Genomic DNA, 22,951 nt, shown 5'->3' on the forward strand with positions numbered 1-22,951 from the left:
AGAGAGCATAGAATCCGAGGGGACTAAGGTCACCAAGCAGAACCTACTCACAAATCGAAGACTGGTGAAACTAACCCATCCTTAGCCAAGCCAAAAAACAAGGGCTACACAACCTATCAGGAAAAAGCATGGGAGCATCTAAAAGAGCCTCACTCTCGCCCAGTGCATACAATCAGTTGATACAATCTGAGCCTCTACTCTGAGGACTGTCTGAAACTATAAGGCATGCCCTATGCCTTTTTAGCAAAGTCTTGGTAAGCCTGAAAAATCATTGATTAATCCTGCAGGAAAGATTGTGAAGGCGAGACCAAAGTCAAAAGTTTTGTTAGCTGCAAGGCTTTCAAAAACCTCGAACAGGAACAACGTACACTATTATTCCTCAATATGATCCGTGGCATCTTTATGATGAAGAAGCTGAATCAGACCTATAAAGTCAGGGAGAGGGGGCCACCAGGAATAAGGTCTTCATGGCGTGATAATACCATTTATAATCTGTAACCTGTGATTCCTGCTCATTCCTGGAGTAACATGAAATTACCAGAGAAGATATATTGTGAAAGCTTTCTATTTCATGATGAATTTTATTTTGCTTGCACACACGAAAGACAAATATAAGTTAACCGTATTGAAAAAAAAATGAAAAAGAGAAAGGAAGGAGCTCAACAAATGCCATCTTCCAATCCAATCCAAGTTTGATGATTACTTAAAATCACTCTAATACATATAGAATCCGGGAATAGAAAAATCATGTTAAAATTATACAGTATGTTAAATATGAATGATTAAAAATAGAATGAGAACAAAGTACGCAATACAGATTTAAAATTCATTATATCAAAGACACCAGTACATATTATTTTATGTTAAAAACGTAAGCCTTGAATGAGCTACAATTACAGAAATTGAAAAAGATACTTCAAATGTTTTCCTTGTGAACAAAACCTGAGTTTTAGCTGCTCAAGAAGGATTTTGGATTTTTGGGGACATTGCACTAGTCAGTTCAGTGCCCTGCAAATTTGTTTTGAATAGGAAACTGAAAAAGGGTGTGTTCACCACTGCCGACTTTATGGAGCGGTACAATGGGATTAAACAGTGTGGTTTGCAACCTTGTCAACAGAAATTCAAATTCAGCTTCTTGTTAACTTTTAACAGAACTTTAGGTGCCTCCAGGTATGCACATTAGTAATATTTATTTGTGTAAATGACTTTATAATAATCAGTTTAATTGGCTTGCATCTAATTTGGCTACATTCAGTATAAAATGAAGAATAATTAAATCTTTGACATCTCAGAACCAAGAAGGGATTACCATACATATATATATAAATAAATGTACCCTGATGAGTTTCTGGATCTGCGTTAGATTCTATATTGGTCAATTGGACTATGTTCAGAGGTGGACAGGCAAGGCTTGTTTGAATTCCCTGCTTTGCAAATCTACAGACTTGATACACAGCTACGAGGGTTGATGAAAGTCTAACTGGTGGGGGCAGGAGGCTTCAAAAGCACTTTTTTGTCCATTATTGCTATGATCATGGTTGCCAGAATATGTCAATGGGATTCTCCCAACATACAACAAATGTTTAGTTTTACCTTCTTAGCAACATTTACACAAGGACATTTTTGAATTATATTAAACAAGACTAGAGTCTATGAGGGATAGCAGCTCACCTCTGCCTTTGTCTAACACAGACCCTCAATACCGCTGGCTCACTGATCACATTAAGTGACAGGGTCTTGAGGAGCCATGTCTTTCTTAAGTTCCCATGTCTTGCCTCCCTAGTCAGAGAAGGCACAATGTCAATTCCGCTACCCATGCCATTTTGATGAATTGACAGTACTGTTCTCTTGCTATGAATGTCACTGCAACATAATGTAGTATCTAGATGCTGTATTACTGGTAAAGAAAAACAGGAACTTAAAGACCTTTTGCCTTTCAGGCAAATGCACAGCTACACCTAATTAGGAGAGACACTCTTACCAAAGCAAACAAATGATGAGATAAATACAGGTGGCACAGGTAAGAATGTTCTTCTTTAATGTACAATTATTTATCTCCAGCGTGCAGCGCATATTTATGCAGAAGATATAAGTAGCAATAATAGTATTTGTAGAAACGGGACCTCTTGACTTCAATAAACACAGAAAGTGAAGTATCAGCAAAAGCTCTCCACGTCTAAAGAACCAGCTCAACATCTATCTCATTTCTTTTGCATGGCTTCATACCTTCAATTTTACAGGCATGTATAACTTGCAATTGGTCCATTAGCTCTTGTTCACTGGCTTGAATGTGATTTAGCAGATCTTCAGTAGTGTACTGTATATAAAAGAAAATAATGCATTGGTGAACAAAAAGTAAATATATGAAAATAAACATATGCACTAACATTCAAGAAAAAAACGAGCTTATTTATTTATGTTTATAACATTTATAAGCTCACTGTCACCATACAGGTATTCTGGCGCTGAAGTTACTTACCTTCGGTAACACATTATCTGGTAAAGACAAGCAGATTCCTTACCTTTGAATTTTCCAGACATCAGACTGGATCCGGACGATTTCTGCATGAGCAGTACTCCTGCACGCTGTTGGGTGGCTTCATTCAGTTCCACATAGTGCGCCAGAAATTACTTCATGGTCACCTAGATAGTCGCCACCCAGGCGCATGGTAGTCAGTTACTATTCACGACTTTCCACGCCAGAAGTGCACAGCCACGAAGTGAACTGACAAATATGTGTCCAAAATAGGGCCATGAAAAAGGGGTAATCCGAACCCAAGAAATCTGACTGCAAAGCAAGGAGGCATGGGTGGTTCTGCAAGGAATCAGCAGCTAGATATTGTCTCTACTATTGTCTATTGTACCAGGTAATGCGTCACCGAAGGTAAGTAGCTTGTTCATTTGATAGAGACTTCTAGCTGCAGATTCCTTACCTTTGAATAGATACCTAAGCCATACCATCCTGGTGGTGGGCTGTGGACAATTATTCTGTTGTAAGAGGTCCTGTAAGACCGAATGGATGAAATGCTTATCCCTGTGGACCTGACTGTCCAGGCAGAAGTGTTTTGCAAATGTGTGCAGAGACACCCTCGTTGCTGCTTGGTTGAAATCCACGACCAGGGCTCCACAAGCCAATGCTGTGGTTGTATTCTGGTGGAATGGGCTCGCAGGTCATCGGGAGGCTGCTTTTTTGCCAGGGCGTAGCAGATCTTGATAGAGGATGACCCAGTGCAAAATGGTTTGTTTCTGTACTGCACGACCTTTTTTTTTTTTTTTATTAGAACCGACTAGCCCACGAAAAGTCATCCACCCAGAACTCTTTTGTGTAGTCAAGGTAAAATGATAACACAATTGTTGGGTCCAGACGGTGGAGTCGCTCCTCTTCTTTAGCATAAAAGGTGGGTAGGGTGTCCCAAATTAAATCAAGTTACTACTTTCGGCAGGAAAGAGGCCCTGGTGCGAGGCACCACTACGTCTGGGAATACAGAGAGTAAAGGAGGCTTGGATGATAAAGTCTGCAGCTCACTCACCCTCTGGGCAGATGTTATTGCCACTAGGAAGGCCGTCTTGATAGTAAGCAGCCGAAGGGGATAATTGTGCTTCGGCTCAAAGGGAGCACACATGAGGTAAGTGAGAACCAGATTTAAGTCTCACTGAAGCATGATTAAGAACGAAGGGGAGAACATATGTTCAAGCCCTTTGAGAAACCTATATACAATAAGGGAGTTAAATAAAGACGGTTGATCAGGCAGCCACAGGAACGCGGACAGAGCAGAGGGATAACCCTGAAGAGTGCACACAGCAGAGCCCTCCTAGGCAAGGCTTAGAATGAAGAGAAGACTATCAGAAGGAGAGGCAGAAAGAGGGCTCTGTATAGTATTTTACATATTTTTACCATCAGCAGGCATACACCATTTTGGTGGAGGGATGCTTGGCTGCCAGAATAACATTACAGACTTCAGGAGGAAGGTCAAAAGCTATCAACTGTCACTGCTCCAGATCCACACAAGAAGGTGGGGAGTTAACAGGTTCAGTGGAGGACCTTCCCCTGCTGCTGTGACAAGATCCTCCCGAAGGGGCAGCTTGATCGGAGGATTGATGCTCATTTTCAGAAGCTAGGTATACCAGACTCTCCATGCCCTGTCTGGAGCCACAAGAATGACTTGGGCCTGGTCATTTCTGATCTTCTTGAGAACTCTGGGCAGGAGGGTCTCCGAACCATAGCAGCCTTGGAAACTTCAATGCACAAAAATGCTGATATTGCACAATCTCTTCGGAGGCAAACAGATCTAACCAAGGCTCTCCCCACCGTAGAAAGACTCCTTGTGCCACCTCTGAATGGGTCGCCATGTGTGATCCACTAGACATCGACCTCTGAGTTTGGCTGCCCTGGCATTCAGAGAACCTGCCAGGTGTTAAACCACCAGGGTCATGCCTTGCTGTCTCAGCCATGTCCAGATGCAGGGCCTCTTGAGGAAGGGTCCACGCCTCTACCCCGCCCTGCTTGTTGCAGTACCACATAGCGGTGGTGTTGCCCATGAACAACTGCACTAACTTCCCCTTGAGAGTGAGAAGAAATGCCTTCAATGCTAGCCGGGTTGCACGTACCTCCCGTAAGTTGATGTGGAGTCCGGATTCCACCAGAGACCAGAATCCTCTGATCTCCACCTCTCCCAAAGAACCGCCCCATCCCAGGTGTGACGCATCTGTAACCACTGTCAGATCTGGTTGAGGAAGGGAGAGGAGTCTGCCGTTGACACAATTGTCAGCCACCACTGCAGGTCCTAGCCCGCCTTCAACAGCCAATCATCAAGATAAGGGTAGACTGATATCCCTAATTTCTGCAGATGAGCTGCAGCGACCGCCATTACCTTGGAGAACACCCAAGAGGTGCTGGAAAGGCCAAAAGGTAGCAGGGTGAATTGAAAGTGCTTGTAGCTTACCGTAAAACGCAGGTAACGTCTGTGGGCAGGCAAGATGGTGATTTGGAAATACGCATCCTGCAAGTCCAGCACTATCAGCCATTTTCCTTCGTCTAGGGCAGACAAGACCTGAGCCAAAGTAAGCATCCTGAATTCCTCCATTTTGAGGAAGAGATTGATGATTCGGAGGTCTGGAATAGGGCAAATCCCCTTGTTCTGTCTGAGAATCGAAAATACTGGTAATAACAACTACTGCCTACTTCAGAAAACAGAACCCTCTCTGTAGCTCCCTTGGATAAGAGAACTGTAACTTCCTCTCGGAGCAAAGACAGATGATCCTCTGCCGCCTGTTTTTGTGCTGGCAGTATAGGAGGGGGGAAGATTGGAAAGGGAGAGAGTAGCCCCCCTCCAGAAATTATACAATACCCATTTGTCCGATGTAATGGACTGGCAGTGGAGAAGGTAATGCTGGATTCTCCCTCCTACTGGGCACCCATGGTCTTGCAGAACCAGGCTGTTAGGGCTCAGACACTGTTGGGGGGTTAGTGGCGGACGACCCACAGGGTCAGATGCACTGTGTCCTTGACCTTGCACAGCTTGGGGAGCCTGCGCAGGATAGTGGCTGGCAAAGGGCTGGCGCAGTAGCACTCCCCTTCAATAGCCACAAAAGGGGCGAAAGGCAGACGGGGTGAGGTGTCACTTAGAGGCCCAAGGACGTGGCTGTGGCTGTGGCTGTGGCTGTCTCTGCCTTCTCTCCGAAGAGCTGAGTCCCATCGAAGGGCATGTCCATTAGGTTGGCCTGGACATCCCCCGAAAACCCGGATGTTCTCAGCCAAGTGTGGTGCCTCAAGGCCACGGTTCACAAAATTGCTCTGCCCAGCCAGTCAGTCGCATCCAAACCATACCTGATGATGACCTTTGCTTCATCCTTCTCATCTTTCCCTGCTTTGGAGAGGACAGCCTGGGCCTCCTCCGGGACCTGTGGAAGCACTTGTGCAACCGTATCCCACAGGGGTATGGGAACAATGGCCCAAAAGTCATGCAGTGTTTACTGACCGCAATGCTAGGCTGCTAGAAGAAAACATTTGCTTACCCAAAGTCTCCAGCCTTTTGGATTTCCTGTCCGGGGGGGCTGCAGGGAACGCGCCATGGGAACTTGAGGCTTGGACTACCAGGCTCTCAGGGGTGGGGTGTTGGGTAAGGAAACGAGGATCACCCAGGGCAGGGCGATGGCGGCGGGCAATTGTCCTGTTCACAGGAGCCGATGTGCTGGGCTTGGACCAAGTTCCCAGCAGGACATCAGTCAGTGCTACATTGAAGGGCAATAGGGGTGAGGATGAGGAAGCCCCAGGCTGAAGTACTTCCATCAAGAGTTTAGTTTTGACTTCCACAGAGGGAAGTTTGTGGCCCTCTTTACCACCATTGCGTAAGATGTTCCTTCCTATATCCACAATAGGTGTAGAGAGCAAGCCAGTATCTGGAGAGGTGTCCAGTCCTTTGGCAGCTTCCTGTTCCTTATCCAGTCCAATTAAGTTTGTGTCTCTAACTGGTATTCTAAAGGGTCCTGTAAACCCTCACACTCTTCCCGCATAACGGTCTGCTTCAGAAAATGCTCAGGCAACTACTTAGGACCAAGTGGCCCTGTCGGCACCAGAGTCGAGCGATGCCGTGCCCACTCAGATCCGTCGGGGATCAGAATGGGGATGGGGACACTGGTGGAGGCCAGCAGGGCAGGAAGCATTGGCATTGTAACCTGCGATTGGATCCACAAGACTCCATCAGAGTTGAGGCTGGAGCTGTCGGCGTGGAACCTGATGGGGCCCTCTCTGACCCCCACAGGGCCCAAAGGCACATCAGAGGGGTCTGGCAGCTCAAATACACTGCACATGGCTTCTTAAAAGTCTTTTACTTGAGCTGTGGTCACTCCCGGAAACGGGGGGAGGAGTGGAGTCTAACATGGCAGCGGCTCCGAGGAACCGTGCCTGGAACTCTAATGTACTGAGCTCATCGTATCGGCCGACAGACCAGAAGAAGTCGAGTCTAAGACCTTTCATTTCTTGTGCTTCTTCCCCGAGTGTCCTGAGGACTTTGAGTGAGAGGAAGAGGACTTGGGGCACCTGGAGCAGGTCCACAACTTTCTTCTCGATCAGGACTGAGCCCTCCTAGAAGTCACGTGAAATGGCATTGATTGTCAGGCTGCAAGCACCACTCCCTCAAAGCTTTCCGCACCATGGCCCAGCAGTCCAAGCATTACTTAGAGTTGTGCTCACGCTCCAGACACCATAAGCACACCAGGTGCGGGTCCGTTACCAACATGGCACAGTGACAGGGGCCACACGTCTTAAACCATACCTTCCTAGAAAACATCTTGATAAACTTCTTTAAAAAAAAAAAAAAAAAAAAATAGACATGTCGAAAAAAACTGTCAGAAAGAGACAGAGAGGTAGTTCTTCTCAGGATCAGCGCTAACTGGTGCAGAAAGGAAAGAACTGATGTCCATGCGCTTGTGTGGCGACTATATAGGTGAACACAACGTCACTTCTGGCACCAACGACGACGTGCAGAACGGAACAGTCACCTGACCGCAGGCAGGAGTACTGCTTATGCAGCAATCTTCTGGATCCAGTCTGACGCCTGCAAAATTGAAAGGAATCTGCAGCTAGAAGTCTATCAGATAGCCTCTGTCTGGACAAAGTAGCTGCTATTAAGAGGGGAGGGGAGTGCATTACAGATACAATGGGAAAATGCCAGGTTTGCAAGACTTTCCTAAAGTGCAAAAACTCAGACGACAATCTTAAGGTATTACTGGCCTCATGTAACTTTTAAAAAGAATTGAGCAAAGTGCTGAGCCCTGGGGAAGGGAGCAGGGAGCCCCCCCCCCGAGACAACAAGCATGTTTCCCCTTATCTGTGGCTGGAGGTCTGGTTGGGGGATATGACAATGTATCTGTGGTATGCTGATATACGAGCGGATCAAGCAGAGTCGGAGAAGTGGTATATGAGTTTTATGCTTTAAGTTTTATTCTCTGTTTCTATTCACAGGATATTCACTGTCTCTGGTAAGTCTCGGGTTTTTCTGTTCTTCTTAATTTTCTTCTTTCTTCCTTAGGTTTCCTCTCCCTCTGGTCTTCCTAAGCCACGACCCTCCGGGGTCGTGGCGGGGTTCTCGCGTCCTCGGCGCCTCTCCTTTCGCCGTTTCCAGCGTCTCTTCACCCCTTCTGGTATCGGGCTCCTGCATCTTCGGTGTGGCTGCCGGTGTAGCTGCTCCCGCGATCGGCGTTCTCTCTGTGGCGTTCTCCTCGCCAGGATCATCGTCGTCCTTCCTTTTCTCACGGGCCGGAACCCAGAAGTCGATGCAGCTGTTACGGCACGGCGTCCCCTCGTTGCCAGGGGAACGCAACGCCGTCTCGAGGAAGCCTGCCGAATAATGGCGGATCCTGGGTAAGGAAGACGCGGTCTCCGAGACCCGTCTACAGTCCCCTTCCCATGATCGGGACTGTTTGAGGACCGAGGAGGATGAAGGAGGAAACCGGAAGAGGTAGTCGGCGGGACCCTGTTGGGAACCAGGAATGTGACGTACCTGGAACGTAAATGGTTGCAGTTCTAGGAACCATCTCAATATTCTGGAGTTAGAGTCTTTGTGAGAGGCAAGCCAGGTGAGAGGGGCATGGTCAGTATATAGGACGAAGGACCTGCCTAAAAGGTAATACTGCAAGGAGTCAACTGCCCATTTGATGGTGAGACATTCTTTTTCGATAGTCGGGTAATGGGTCTCTCGCGGAAACAGTTTTCTACTTAAAAAAACCACGGGGTGGTCGAATCCCTCTTCATCGGGCTGGGTGAGTACAGCCCCGAGACTGACGTCCGAAGCATCAGTATATAAGTGAAAACTTTTTGAAAAATCAGGACATTTTAGTATTGGGTCTGTGGTAAGGGACTGTTTTAGTCGTTCAAAACTACACTGTTGGGTGTCGGTGAATGGGGCAAGTTTCGTGGGGCTTTGCTTAGTCAGGAGGTCAGTCAGAGGGGCTGCAATGGTCGAATAACCGGGGATAAATCGTCGGTAGTATCCTACTAAGCCTAGGAATGATCGTAGGTCTTTCTTCGTTCTTGGTTTAGCAGCTTGGAGTATGTCCTCAACTTTGTTTTTCTGCGGGTGCAGAGTGACGTTCCCTATGACATAACCTAGATATGAGACTTCAGTGCTCCCTAGTAAACATTTCTTAGGGTTGGCAGTTAAACCGGCCTCAGTTAAGGCGGAAAAGATTGTATGAAGATGCAATAAGTGATCTTGCCAGGTTTCACTAAAGATGATAATGTCGTCTAGGTAGGCTGCGGTAAAGGTCTGGAAGGGTTTTAAGATTCGATCCATCAGGCGCTGGAAAGTTGCGGGAGCGCCGTGAAGACCAAAAGGTAAAACCGTGAATTGATAGAGACCGGATGAGGTTGAGAAGGCTGTTTTTTCTTTGGCATCGGGGTGGAGGGGGATCTGCCAATACCCCTTTGTTAAGTCAAGGGTGGATAAGTAACGGGCCTTCCCTAATTTCTCTAGGATGTCATCTACTCTGGGGATAGGGTATGTGTCGAATAGGGAGATCTCATTAAGTTTGCGAAAATCAATACAAAATCTAATAGATCCGTCTGGTTTGGGAACCAATACTACAGGGGAATTCCAGGGACTGTTAGAGGGTTCAATGACACCTAGTGCCAACATTTTTTCGATTTCGATTATGGGTTTTCGTGCTTCAGGGATGCGATAAGGACGAAGACGTACTACGTGTCCTACAGGTGTTTTAATATGGTGATATATCAAGGAAGTTTTTCCCGGTATTTCTGAAAAAAATTGGGGATGTTGTTTGATCAGTGCGTATAACTGTTTTTTTTCAGTTTCGGTTAGCTCCTTATTAATACCGGGTTTTTCTTCTGGATTTGTTATTGTTAAAGGGCATAGGTCTATTTCCCGTTCTTTGGAGGAGGAGACGAAACAACCAGTGGCCGTTTGTCCCTCAGTCTCCTCTGAAGGTCTCCATTGTTTTAGTAAATTTATATGGTAAATTTGCGTTTTCCTCGGGCAGGTATTTATCTCTAGGAGATAGGTAACAGGAGAGACTGCTCTAATAACCCTATAGGGTCCTTGCCATTTAGCAATCAGTTTATGATCAGACGTAGGCCGCATGATGAGGACCTGGTCATTTGGGAGAAAAGAGCGTATTTTGCTTCCCCTGTCATAGTAGGATTTTTGTTGTGTTTGAGCCTGTGTGTTTGTTGTGTAAATGACTATGGACGTCTTCCCAGAGGGTCTGTAATTGACTTTTGAGTTGGTGGATATAGTCAATCAGAGGTTTCCCTTCTTCCTGTTCTTCCTCCCACGTCTCGGTGGCCATATCTAGGAGACAATGAGGTTGTCTCCCGAAAACTAATTCAAAGGGACTGTGTCCCGTAGAAGACTGTTCGTGGGTTCGTATGGCATACAGGACCAAGGGAAGCTTCTGATCCCAGTTGCGACCGGATTCATCTACAGTTTTCCGCAGCAGTGTCTTTATAGTGCGTTTATATCGTTCTACCAACCCGTCTGTCTGGGGGTGGTAGACCGAGGTCCTTAGTTGGGTGATCCCTAATATCTGACATATTTGTTTCATGAGTTTTGACATAAAGGGTGTACCTTGATCTGTCAGTATTTCCTGGGGGAAACCTATTCGGGAAAACACTGTTATCATGGCTTGTGCTACTGTTTTGGTTGTCATGCTGGAGAGGGGTATGGCTTCGGGGTATCTAGTTGCATAGTCTACTATGACTAAAATGTAAGTGTGTCCTTTAGAGGAGGGAAGTAGGGGCCCGACTAGGTCCATACCCACCCGTTTAAAAGGGATGTCAATAATGGGTAAAGGGTATAGAGGTGCTTTTCTGGGCATTCCTGGTTCAGTTAATTGGCATCTAGGACATTGGGAACAATATCTGCGTATCTGGGCATAAACTCCGGGCCAATAAAATCTACGCATAAGATATTCTTCAGTTTTTTCCCGTCCATAATGACCTCCCCCGGGTTGGTTATGGGCTAAAAACAGTACTTGGGCTCGAAATGGTTCAGGGACTACTAATTGTTGCTTGGTTTCTCCCGTAACAGCCGTAGTTATTCGGTAAAGGAGGTTTTTCTTGACAAGAAAATAAGGACCCACCTCATTGGTGATCTCTGTTTTGGCCGAGCTCCAGGCGTGGGAAAGGGTAGGGTCTTCTCTCTGGCTGGTTCGGAAGGAGATGGGCCTGCTGCTAATTTCTGCTACTATCTTAGGATCTTCCTTCGTCTTTCGGGCTTCCTGATATCGGATTTTCTCACGTCTTTTCTCATTTCGCATGAGTTTCTTCCGGTTGGGAGGGTCTTCAATGGTAGAATTGGAAAAAGGGGCTTTGGTACACCATTCGGGAATTACGGCAGGGGTGCGGATTTGGTCTAATAGATCGTAGAATCGAACATAGTCAGTTCCTATAATGCAGTCCTCGATTAATCGATCCATAACCCCTATTGAAACCATATCCTGAAAGGGACCCCGTTCAACTTTAACAAATACAAGGGGATAACTTCCTTTGTCTCCATGTATACAGCAGATGGAGACCCACTGATCTGTGGCTGAAGTATCAAGATGGACTAGATCTTTCCGGATTACCGATTGGCTACATCCTGAATCGATTAATGCAGAGATGGCCCGTCCATTTATGGTGACAGCGTATTTAAAATTTTCATTCCCTTTCCCTGTACAGAGAACCCTACGCCGAGTGACCCCAATTTCCATGGGTTCCGGTCCTTCAGCTTTCCTAGGACATATTCTTGCAATATGGCCCCACTCCCCGCAGTGAAAACATTGTGGGGACTGCATAGGGTGATGTTCTATGGGTTTAGGGAACCGGGTTTCCTCCGGGAAATACCGGGGAACCGGTTTTGATGGAGGTGTGGGAGTTTTTTGGAAAGGTCTTGGGGATAGGGGTTTGATTTCTGCGGAGCGATGATAAGCACAAGCCAAATCAATAGCAACCTCAGTGTCCACCTTTGGGTGTTGTCGGATCCAGTTCTTGGTACTAGGAGGCAAGGAATCTAAATATTGTTCTAAAATAATTGTCTTAATGACATCCTCCCGGATTGTCCCTATGGGTCCCAGCCATTTTAGAGCCAAGTCCTTTACTCGGAAGTAGAAGGAGCGAGGGTCTTCGTTCGTACTCCACTTTATTTTCCTAAATTTTAACCGATAATATTCTGTATCGTGACCTACTCGCGCCAGGATACTTTTTTTTAATGTCTTTGTAAGGGGTAGTACCGTCAGGGTTGGCGGACTGGTATGCGGTCTGTAGGAATCCAGTAAGCAGGGGTGCCACATACTGACCCCAGCGGTCCTCTGGCCATTGAGCAGATGAGGCTACCCTCTCAAAGTTAGTAAAAAATGAATCTGGGTCTTCTCCCTCTTGGTATTTTTGTAGGACCGAACTAGGAACGTTTGGATGAACCTTACTGGCCGCTATTGTATCGGTTAACTTTTGTAATGCGGTTTCGTGTACTAGTTGGTTACTGGCTAAAATTGTAGCCTGACTCTTTAAGGCCGATTGTAAGGCCTCCCGGTCTTCCTTGGCCTCTCTTTGGTGTGCTTCCCACACCAACTGCAGATGTCTTTGTCCTTCTGCAAGTTGCTTAATCATATCCTCAAGGGATGGGGATTCACTCATGATGAATCTCGCTCGTGAGCCCACCAGGGAATTTGAATCCCACTTCTGACACCACTGTGGTAGGCTGATATACGAGCGGATCAAGCAGAGTCGGAGAAGTGGTATATGAGTTTTATGCTTTAAGTTTTATTCTCTGTTTCTAGTCACAGGATATTCACTTGTTCAGTATTTATAGGTCTCTGGTAAGTCTCGGGTTTTTCTGTTCTTCTTAATTTTCTTCTTTCTTCCTTAGGTTTCCTCTCCCTCTGGTCTTCCTAAGCCACGACCCTCCGGGGTCGTGGCGGGGGTCTCGCGTCCTCGGCGTCTCTCCTTTCGCCGTTTCCAGCGTCTCTTCACCCCTTCTGGTATCGGGCTCCTGCGTCTTCGGTGTGGCTGCCGGTGTAGCTGCTCCCGGGATCGGCGTTCTCTCCGTGGCGTTCTCCTCGCCAGGATCGTCATCCTTCCTTTTCTCACGGGCCGGAACCCGGAAGTCGATGCAGCTGTTACGGCGCGGCGTCCCCTCGTTGCCAGGGGAACGCAACGCCGTCTCGAGGAAGCCTGACGAATAATGGCAGATCCTGGGTAAGGAAGACGCGGTCTCCGAGACCCGTCTACAGTATCCCTCCAGTAAATCTAACCCATACTAGGTTCTCCACCAACCCCATATCTTATGAAACTTACGGACAGCCTCTGCTGCAATATGTCACCCACTCTGCCGCCATGTAACAGTTCATTCCCCACTGCCATTCCTGTATGGAGGGCACTTTTGTAGCTCCCCAATATTTAGCTATATCTCTCTTGGCCACCACCAGAGCAAGAAAACAAAAAAAGGAGTTTGAAGTGTGGGATGTCTCTATCACTTGGGCTCCCCAGCAGAACAAACCGGGGCTCAAGCGGAAGTGAACTCCCAAGATGGCTGAAAGCTCCTTAAGAATTACGGTCCAGTATCATTTTATGTGTGAGCATTCCCATATCGTGTGGATAAAGGTCCCAGAATCTCCCTCACAATGCAGGCAACTGGAGGCCGGCGCCATCCCCATGGTATGTAGTTTCCTGAAATCATAATAAACCCTGTGCAGAATTTTAAACTGTATGAGGCAACAAGCGGGACTTAATGGTGACGTCACATGGGTACATCAATGCCGCCTCACAATCTATGGCCCTCATTATGACATTGGCGGTAAATCCCACCTACCACCATGCTGACTGCCGCCAACAAACCACCGTGCAGCGGATATCAGTTCACCATATTATGACACACACACACACCAATCCCTCAGTATTCAGCCACAGACCCAAGTCCGCCACACCAAAGGTCAGTGATAAACTGGGGGTATCCAAACCCACACTGTTACACCAACTGAACTACGCCCATCACATTATGACCCACAAATCACCACAGCGGACATTCAATAGCGGTAAACCATTGACGGTACATACCGCCATGCTCAAAACACACACACACATACAAAACACCACCACATTGGACAATTTAAATAACAAATAACAAACACCTGACACCTATACACACACCACACCCACACCACTTAAAAACACACACCTACATTACCAACAACTCGGTCTTGTGCCAATGGTTTGTAGTCATAAAGACACCACGACTACAGACAAAACCAGAACCACACACCACTGACACCTATGCATCACCCACGCACCCCACATCACACACCCCAACACATCACCCTACACACCCTCACCTACACAACTGACACAACACCCATGACACCACAAAGACACCCCAGATTCTCAGAGGAGGAGATAAGGGTCATGGTGGAGGAAATCATCCGGGTAGAGCCTCAGCTATTTGGAGCACAGGTGCAGCAGATATCCATTGCTAGGAAGATGGAGCTATGGCAGAGGATCGTGGACAGGGTCAACTCCGTGGGACAGCACCACAGCACAAGGGACGACATCAGGAAGAGGTGGATACGACCTACGGGGGAAGGTACATTCCACTGCAGCAAGACACCAAATCACTGTACAGAGGACTGGCGGTACACCCCCACTTCCTCCCCCACAACTAACAACATGGGAGGAACAAGTATAGGCAATCATGCATCCTGAGGGCCTGGCCTGAGTAGCAGGAGGACTGGACTCTGGTAAGTCAACTCTATACTACTACTACCCCCCTAACTGCATGCCATCACATACCCCCACCCTCACTCCCATCACTACACTACGTTCCACACCCCCCACCATCACATCTCACTCATCCCAAAGCCAACCCCTGCATGCCATACCAATGCATGGACACCAGTCACAGATCTGCATGGACACCTATCACTAAAGCATGCACACTAGAGAGAACTAATCATCCCACCATACACCAGCGTACACAAGTGAAAGATGCCAGGGTAAATACAAAGAGGGCAACCCACTGATGCATAATATGTCACACACAGAAACAATAACACTGCATTTACACTCCCACAGGTACCCTAGCCAATGTCAGCGGCGAAGAGGTGCCAGCAATATCCAGTCCCTCAACTGAAGAGGCCCACAGTGATGACAGCAACTCTGGTCACCTGGATCTGGATGACCAACCTGGCCCATCAGGGACCTCTGGACAGTCGGTTACCCAGGCACAGTCTCAGAAAACCACAGAGCCTTCCCCATCTGGAAAGACCACCCAGCGTACCCATACCTCTATCAGCCAGGACACGTCAATCAGCAGTGTGTCCACCACTACAGGGACCCTAGGGCACACCTCATACACAAGACAATCAGGGACCTGGGGTCAGTGGCAGCGGGCACACGGGGAAACTGGAAGGAGTGCTATGCGCCAGGGGGAGGACAGGACCAGGCAACCAACTCTCCAGGAGGCACTTGCAGAGATCCTGGGAGCCTACCAACATTCCCAGGATACGCTGGGCCAGATCCTGGACAACATGCAGGAGAGCAGGCGGCTGCAGGACCAGGGGACCAGGGAGGACTTGCAGGCCATAAACACCACCCTGGTCTCCATAGCAGGGGTGCTGGCAGACATGGCCAACATTATGAGGGAGACAGCCTCACAACAGTAAGCCCCTGCCACTAGCCAGACATCTGAACTGCCTTCCACCTCCGCTGACGCTAGTGGACAGGAGGCCCCGCCATAGGACCAACAGGCCACCAGCACCCCACCCCCTGCAGAAGGTGAACCACCCCGCAAACATTCCCTACGATCCAGGCAGAAGCCAGAGACTATTGCCAAGACCCCCACCAGGAAATGAGACTCTCCTGATTGTCACCCTTGTGTCCCGCTTTGTAACCCTGTCCACCTTGAACCGCCATTGCTCCCCTTCCTATGTCCCCATGGACAATGCATCTGTGCAACAAATTGAATGGAACAATACCCTGGACTTTCCTCCATCATCACCCCAACCCAATGCACTTGCCACTTTTACTCCTTAGCACTTAAATAAACACCCTTTGAAAAAATACAAATATAGAGTATGTCAAACTTATTTGACTATGTATTTGTTTAACCAGGTTCAAACATTGCAGTTCAAATGTACAGCAATAGGAAAGACCTGTAGGTGGTTGCAGTGATCACACCAGGAGCGATAGTGAGGCACCAACATCTGCAAAATGAGTTGCCAAAAGGTACAGTGAGTGGGCAAAGAAGAGGGAAATAACAGTATGCCAGTACCAAAGATAATTTAAATAATGACAATGAAATGTGTAGTAACACTGTCTTACCTGTGTGTCATTGGAAGTATTGTCGAATCATTGCAGTTCTGTTGTCCTCATCCTCTGCCTCCTCATCCTCACTGTCCACAGGGTCCAATAGGCCTAACAGCCATCTCCAGCCTCCTCCTCCTGCAGAAAAGGCACATGGCGTCTCAAGGCAAGGTTTGCAACATGCAGCAAGCCGCGATTATGTGGCAGACCTTCTTGGGTGAGTAACACAGGGATCCCCCAGTTAGATGGAGGCACTTGAACCTGGCCTTCAGGAGGTCAAAGGTCCGCTCGATTATCCTTCTTGTTTGCCATTGTGCCTCATTGTAACGTTCTTCTGCCCTTGTCCTGGCATTCCTCACAGGGGTCAGTAGCCATGATAGGGTGGGGTAACTTGAGTCACCTGCAAATATTGAGGCACAACATTTAGCCACACACTATCCTATATGGCCCACACCATACCCATACCCCAACATCTACTGGGTGGGAACCAAGGCTCACCTATTAGCTGCACACAGTGCCTCTGTAGTTAGGCCATCACATTTGGGATGCTGCTATTCCTCAGGATAAAGGCATTCTGCAGCGACCCAGGATACTTAGTATTGACATGAGAGATGTACTGGTCCGCCAAGCACATCATCTGGACATTCATGGAGTGGAGGACAGGACCAGGAAACCAACTCTCCAGGAGGCACTTGCACTTGATTTCTGTACACCTGTTCATTTTGCTGGGGGAGGGAATGCAATGTGTGTTCCATCAATTGCCCCAATTATGTTGGGGATATGTCCCATTGCATAGAAGTCAGCCTTCACCGTGGCCAAATCCGCCACCTGGGGGAATACAATGTAGCTGCACATGTGTTTGATCAGGGCAGACAACACTCTTGTCAGCACTATTGAGAACATTGGCTGTGACATTCCTACTGCCAAACCCACTCTCACTTGGAAAGAACCAGTTGCCAAGAAATGGAGCACAGACAGGACTTGCACAAGAGGGGGGATCCCAGTGGGGTGACGGATAGCAGATATCAGGTCAGGCTCCAGTTGGGCACACAGATCTGTGATTTTTGTGGCTCTGTCAAGTCTATAGGTGAAGATAATGTGCCTGTCCTCCATTGTTGGCAAGTCCACCAGGGGTCTGTACACGGGTTTATGTCTCCATCTCCTATTCATCTGCAGCAGTTGCAGTCTAAGGGACAAAAGAGTGAGGAGCCGGTCACAAACTGAACATCGGAGCCACAACAGTACAATGCATGATGTTAATTTGTAATGGGTAAGTGGTATTTGTCCAGTATGTCCAATTTTGAATTGTGACGCAGTTATTATCCAGGCCCTGCCTCCCCCCACCCCTGAAATGGCATCCGCCTGTCCTGTATGGAGGGACAGGTGGAAGTGAGGTAATTCCGCTGACGTTGTGCACCGTTGCGGGAGGCAGTCGGGAACCGCCATGCAACTCATTGGTTAAAATTGGGCCCTATGGGGTACAGTGGCCAATGGTGATGTATGCCGGCGGTGACGGTATGCACCGCTGTGGACGTGACCGCCATTTTCTATCTGATCACTCACTTGCTACCTCACCTTCCAAAGGAGAGGACCTACACTCCTACACTGCATGTGCTGCTGTGACCTGTGTCTGAAACCTGCCATGGCTCGTGTGACTGGGGAAAGGGCCCCTGCCTTAACCTCGGCAGAGTTGCAAAGACTGGTGGATGGGGTCCTACCCCAGTACAGGCTCCACAACAGGTGAGTACACTGTGAGCACAATGCATGTGGCATGAATGCATGGAGTGGTGTGTGTGAAGGCCTTGTGTGTGGGGGGGGAGGGGGGGGGGGGTTGGTGGATGTCCCCTGGGCGGCATACAGCTTGTGTGCTGGGACGTGTGTGTAAATGGTGATGTGAAGGGGTATGGTGGGCCATGAGTGTAACAGGCAGGACGGTCTTACTAATACCTTTCCCTGTATGTATTTCTCTGCAGGTCAGCACCCATCAAAAGAAGGGTATATGGCGTGCCAACGTTAAAGATGTGCGGACCCTGAGGGTCTATGGCAGGCGGAGCACCCACTGTCGGAAACGGTGGGAGGACCTGAGATGCTGGGCACGGAAGACGGTGGAGGCCCAGCTGGGGAACGCCTCCCAACAAGGATGGGGTGCCCGTCGAACCCTGACCCCCCTGATGGCCCGCACACTGCCAGTGGCCTATCTGGAGCTGGATGGGCGCTTGAGCCACAAGGGGGTGAGTACAGTGCCCATCATTACAACTTACGCATGGCAGGGTGGGTGCCCCTAGGCCAGGCCTGACGTTGCAGAGAAGGTCCCATGTTGGCCTGTTCTGAAGTGATAATACTGCAACCTAGCTCGCAGGCATCCACAACTGGTCAGGGTTGTGTGGGCCCCAGGTGTGCTGCATTTGGTGGTATGTGCCCCTCCCCATGCCTTGGTGGCTAGCATTATAACTGGTAGTGCCATGCATAGTGCGTAGGGCTGTTCCCTGTGTGTGACGGTGGTGTGTACTCCAACAGTGGTATTGTTGCAGCCATTGACCCCGTGTATCCTTTGTCTCTTCCCCCTCTTTTTGTTTTGTCACCCTGTCCTTATGTGCATTAGCATCATCTGGCGGAGGACCAGTGGCACTGGCAACAGAGGAAGCTGCATCCCACATGGCCCATGGGGCCGAATCGACCGACGGTGAGGGCACCAGTGGGACGGAGGGCGAGGGGAGCACCACAGCGGAGACAGGAGAGGACAGTTCTGACACTGATACCTCCTCCGAAGGAAGCTCCCTTGTGGTGGCGGACACCTCTGTGCCCACCCCAACTACAGGTACAGCCGCCACCCCCGTACCAGCACCGCCCTCCCAGCAGCCCCTCAGCGAGTTTCCCGTGCCCGCTCACCCAGGAGGGTGGGCATCTCCTTTGCCCCAGGAACCTCAGGCCCTTCCCCAGTTAGCTCTGCTGCCCTGAGTGAGGAGGCTATTGACCTCCTGAGATCCATCTCTGTAGGGCAGTCAACCATTGTGAATGTCATCCAGGAGCTGGCAGCCCAGATGCAACACACTAATGCATTCCTGGAGGGCATTCACACTGGCTTGGCGGCCCAACAGAGACCAATCCAGGGTCTGGCCTCTTCTCTGATGGCAGCAATTGTCCCTGTTTCTACCGTCCCCCCTCCACCTTCCTCTTCCCAATCCCATTTCCCTGAACCCCAACCTATCCCAAGCACACAGGCAGACGAGCATGCACACAAGCCAACACACAAGAGTGGCCCAGGCAAACACAAGTGCCACACATCATCCCACAGGCACTCACACAAACACCATCCAGATGCAGACATAACAACATCCACAATTTCCACTATCTCCCCTCCTCCTCCCTCCCAGTTGGGTCTACACTCACACCTTCATGCACTACATCCTCATCCACTACCAGCATCAACACCACACCTAGCAGAACACACACCTTACTGGCAGACACCTCCATAACAGCCATGCACACGTCCCCTCTGTCCTCTACCACTGTGTCGGTCACCCCCCCCCTCCTAAGGTACACAAACGCAAGCACCCACCCACCCAACAGCCATCCACCTCACAACAGCATCCAGCCCATGCACCTGCACCCAAACACAGCAGACAGACACCTCCTACAACCACTCCCTCTTCCTCCACTCCCAAACCTTCTCCCTCTTCCTGCCCCAATGTCCCTAAGAAGCTTTTCCTCTCCACCATCGGCCTCTTCCCTACCCCATCCCGTTCTTCACATCTCACCAGGGTGGCAAAAACCCAGGCAAGCACCTCAGCCACCCAGTCCACGGGCCCAGTTCTCTCCACACCCACTCGTGGTGGGAAAGGATCCAGGGCACCAGGCAGCTTCAAGGAAAGGATGCCTGCCCCAGATGCTGCCGGGAAGGGCAAGGAGCCATCCCCAGCTGCTGCCCGGAAGGGGAAGGAGCTATCCCCAGCTGCTGCCCGGAAGGGGAAGGAGCCATCCCCAGCTGCTGCCAAGAAGGGCAAGGTGCCATCCCCAGCTGCTGCCAAGAAGGGCAAGGAGCCTGCACCAGTAGGCAGGAAGTACAAGGGCCTGATGCAGGGACTCAGACGGAGCCCCCACCACCAACCATGGTTGTGCAGCTGTCCCAAGCTGCAGGGGATAGGCAGGAGCTTCCACCCCACCACCACCACCATCAGCAGCAGCACAACCACCACCAGTGGGCAGCCATCCGAGGCTGCAGGGGATGGGCTGGAGCTTCCCCCACCACTACCACCACCAGCAGCAGCAGCACAACCACCACCAGTGGGCATCCATCCAGAGCTGCAGGGGATGGGCAGGGGTTTCTCCCCACCACCACCACCAGTGGGCAGCCATCCGAGGCTGCAGGGGATGGACTGAAGCCTCCCCCCAGCAGCAGCAGCAGCAGCAGCACCACCACCACCACTGAGCAGCCGTCACCGCCGGCGCACGGTATGTAGTCCTGCCTACATGGGCTGCTGTGCGGTCTGCCCCTGTAAATCCTGTGGGTATGACACCCAGCTGAGAGACTGGGACCTTGCACTCTCCAGGATCAGAAGCACAAGGAAGGATGCCCCCTCCAGAACCAGTGGGTAAGACACCCACCAACCCCAGCCTCCCCAGGATCAGAAGCACAGGGCACAATACCTCCTCCAGAACCAGTGGATAAGACACCCACCAACCCCAGCCTCCCCAGGATCAGAAGCACAGGGCATGATGCCCCCTCCAGAACCAGTGGGCAAGTCACCCACTTGAGAGACTGTGGCCTTGCACTCCCCAGGACAGAGCAATGGGCATGTTGCCCCCTCCAGAGCATGTGGGCAAGTCACTCACTTGAGAAACTGTGGCCTTGCACTCCCCAGGGCCAAGCACAGGGCATGATGCCCCCTCCAGAACCAGTTATGTTGTTCCATCTGCCAGCTGAGGTGCCCTACCGTTCCCCGTCCCTCTGAGGTGCCTGCCTATTTTCCAGCTGATGCCCCTGCAGTAATCTCTCCGTGTTGGTGCAGGTGACAAGTGGGGCCTTGGACTTTGGCCTGTGGCCCTGTGGCCACCGCACAATATGGACTGGGCAGTGTCCCTTGAACCGTACATATGTATATACCATTACATTGCATTTTCATATTTCTACTGTGTTGTTATTATTACACTCACTTTTGCACAATCATGTTGTCCTTGCATTATTCCTCAGGGGTACAGGGTAAATATGTTTTATTACTGCAGCCGATTGTGTGTATGGTGTTGGGGGTAGAGGGGTGTGTTGTGCTTGTGTGTCACTCTCTTTTTCCTGCCTCCCTCCCCTGTGTGCTAGACGGCTGTACTCACCGTCGTCATCTTCGGCGGCGTCGAAGTTCATGGTGGAACAGGACGCAGAAAATCACTGGGAATATTTGAAGTTCAGGCTCCATGGCGGCGTGGTTCTTCCCTGTGTCTCCAAAGGTGAGTCCTCTGACTTCTGTGCTCAGTTTCCGCCAGGCTTTTGATGTCGTTGGTACAGCCCCGGAAAAGGTGGCGGTTTCCAGGGTCTTAATATGGTGAGCAGAACATTGACTCCCGCCTTGCTGTAGGCGGCTACGGCCGTGGTTGCTGTTTTATCAGCCCTGGCAGTCGGTGTGGTAAAGTGGCTGTCTATCTGGGTTCTCACCGCCATGGTCATAATTTGGCTGTAATTGCCGCCATCCTGTTGGCAGTATTACCCCCACTTTATCACGGACCGCCAGGGTTGTAATGAGGGCCTATGTCTTCAAGTTACCCCACAACCCTATGCCACCTCTGCCCCAGTTGGCCTAGGCTGTCAGGCATGTTATTTTTAATTGTTTTATATGCGGGGGAGATGGTCCCCCTTTCCCAGTTCGTCCATAGGTATACGTCCCTCTAGCGGGGCATACATAGGCAGGGACGCCCCCTGCAACCCTTCAGATAGCATGTCTCTGTTGTGCATATTTTAGAAATTGGGTCCGGTGCACAGCTCCCTAGGACTTCTTGAAGGGATTTTAGGACCTACTCATGAGGAAGGCCACACCCTTGATTGCATTTGCTCCAAGAACACCAACCTATTGATAGAATCTCCTGTTCGGCTGTGTTGGTCTGACCATTCGCTTATTCTGTTTAACACTTTGCAGAGTGAGACCACTTTTGCCCCGGCACCCACCCCCTCACAGTTGGATGCCTCCACTACTCCTATGTGGGGCAAATTATCAAAGGACTGAGATTCTCAAAAAGCCTACTTAAATCCACCCACATTCTACTAGATTTTCCAGCAGTCAATATAACATCTTTTAATAAATGGATATTGCATTCCGCCACTATCATTGAGTTAGTCACTCCTGCCGGAAAAATACCTAAATCATCACACTCAGCCCCTTGGTTTAATCAGGCACTTAGAGACCAACATTTACATTGTAAGCAGCTTAAAAGAAAATGGCATAAAGCTTACAACCAAGTGGAATTGGTGCACAAAAAGTGTATCATTAACAGATTAAGTCTATAAAAAAGGCTTATTTATTTCGCCATTCTAGTCGAGGAAGCTATAATGATCAAAAACTCATTTTTAAGATCTCGATCTTCTTCCTGAAGCCTAGAGCATCAGCAACACAGATTTCTCCAACCCAAAGCTCTATGTGACCAGATCTTATTCTGTTTTGCAGATAAGGTACAGGC

At 49.3% G+C, this 22,951-nt stretch overlaps 1 protein-coding gene across 1 annotated transcript in view; it reads right to left on the reverse strand.

The window, feature by feature from the left end:
- Nucleotides 1–22,951, reverse strand: part of DSCC1 (DNA replication and sister chromatid cohesion 1) — a 135,438-nt gene that overhangs the window by 57,038 nt on the left and 55,449 nt on the right. The window contains exon 4 of the mRNA XM_069220674.1: nucleotides 2,227–2,317. Coding sequence (XP_069076775.1) covers nucleotides 2,227–2,317 — 91 coding nt within the window. The remainder of the gene's footprint in view (nucleotides 1–2,226; nucleotides 2,318–22,951) is intronic.

The sequence above is a fragment of the Pleurodeles waltl genome, chromosome 2_2 (genome assembly GCF_031143425.1).
Source record: "Pleurodeles waltl isolate 20211129_DDA chromosome 2_2, aPleWal1.hap1.20221129, whole genome shotgun sequence".
NCBI classification, from domain to species: domain Eukaryota; kingdom Metazoa; phylum Chordata; class Amphibia; order Caudata; family Salamandridae; genus Pleurodeles; species Pleurodeles waltl.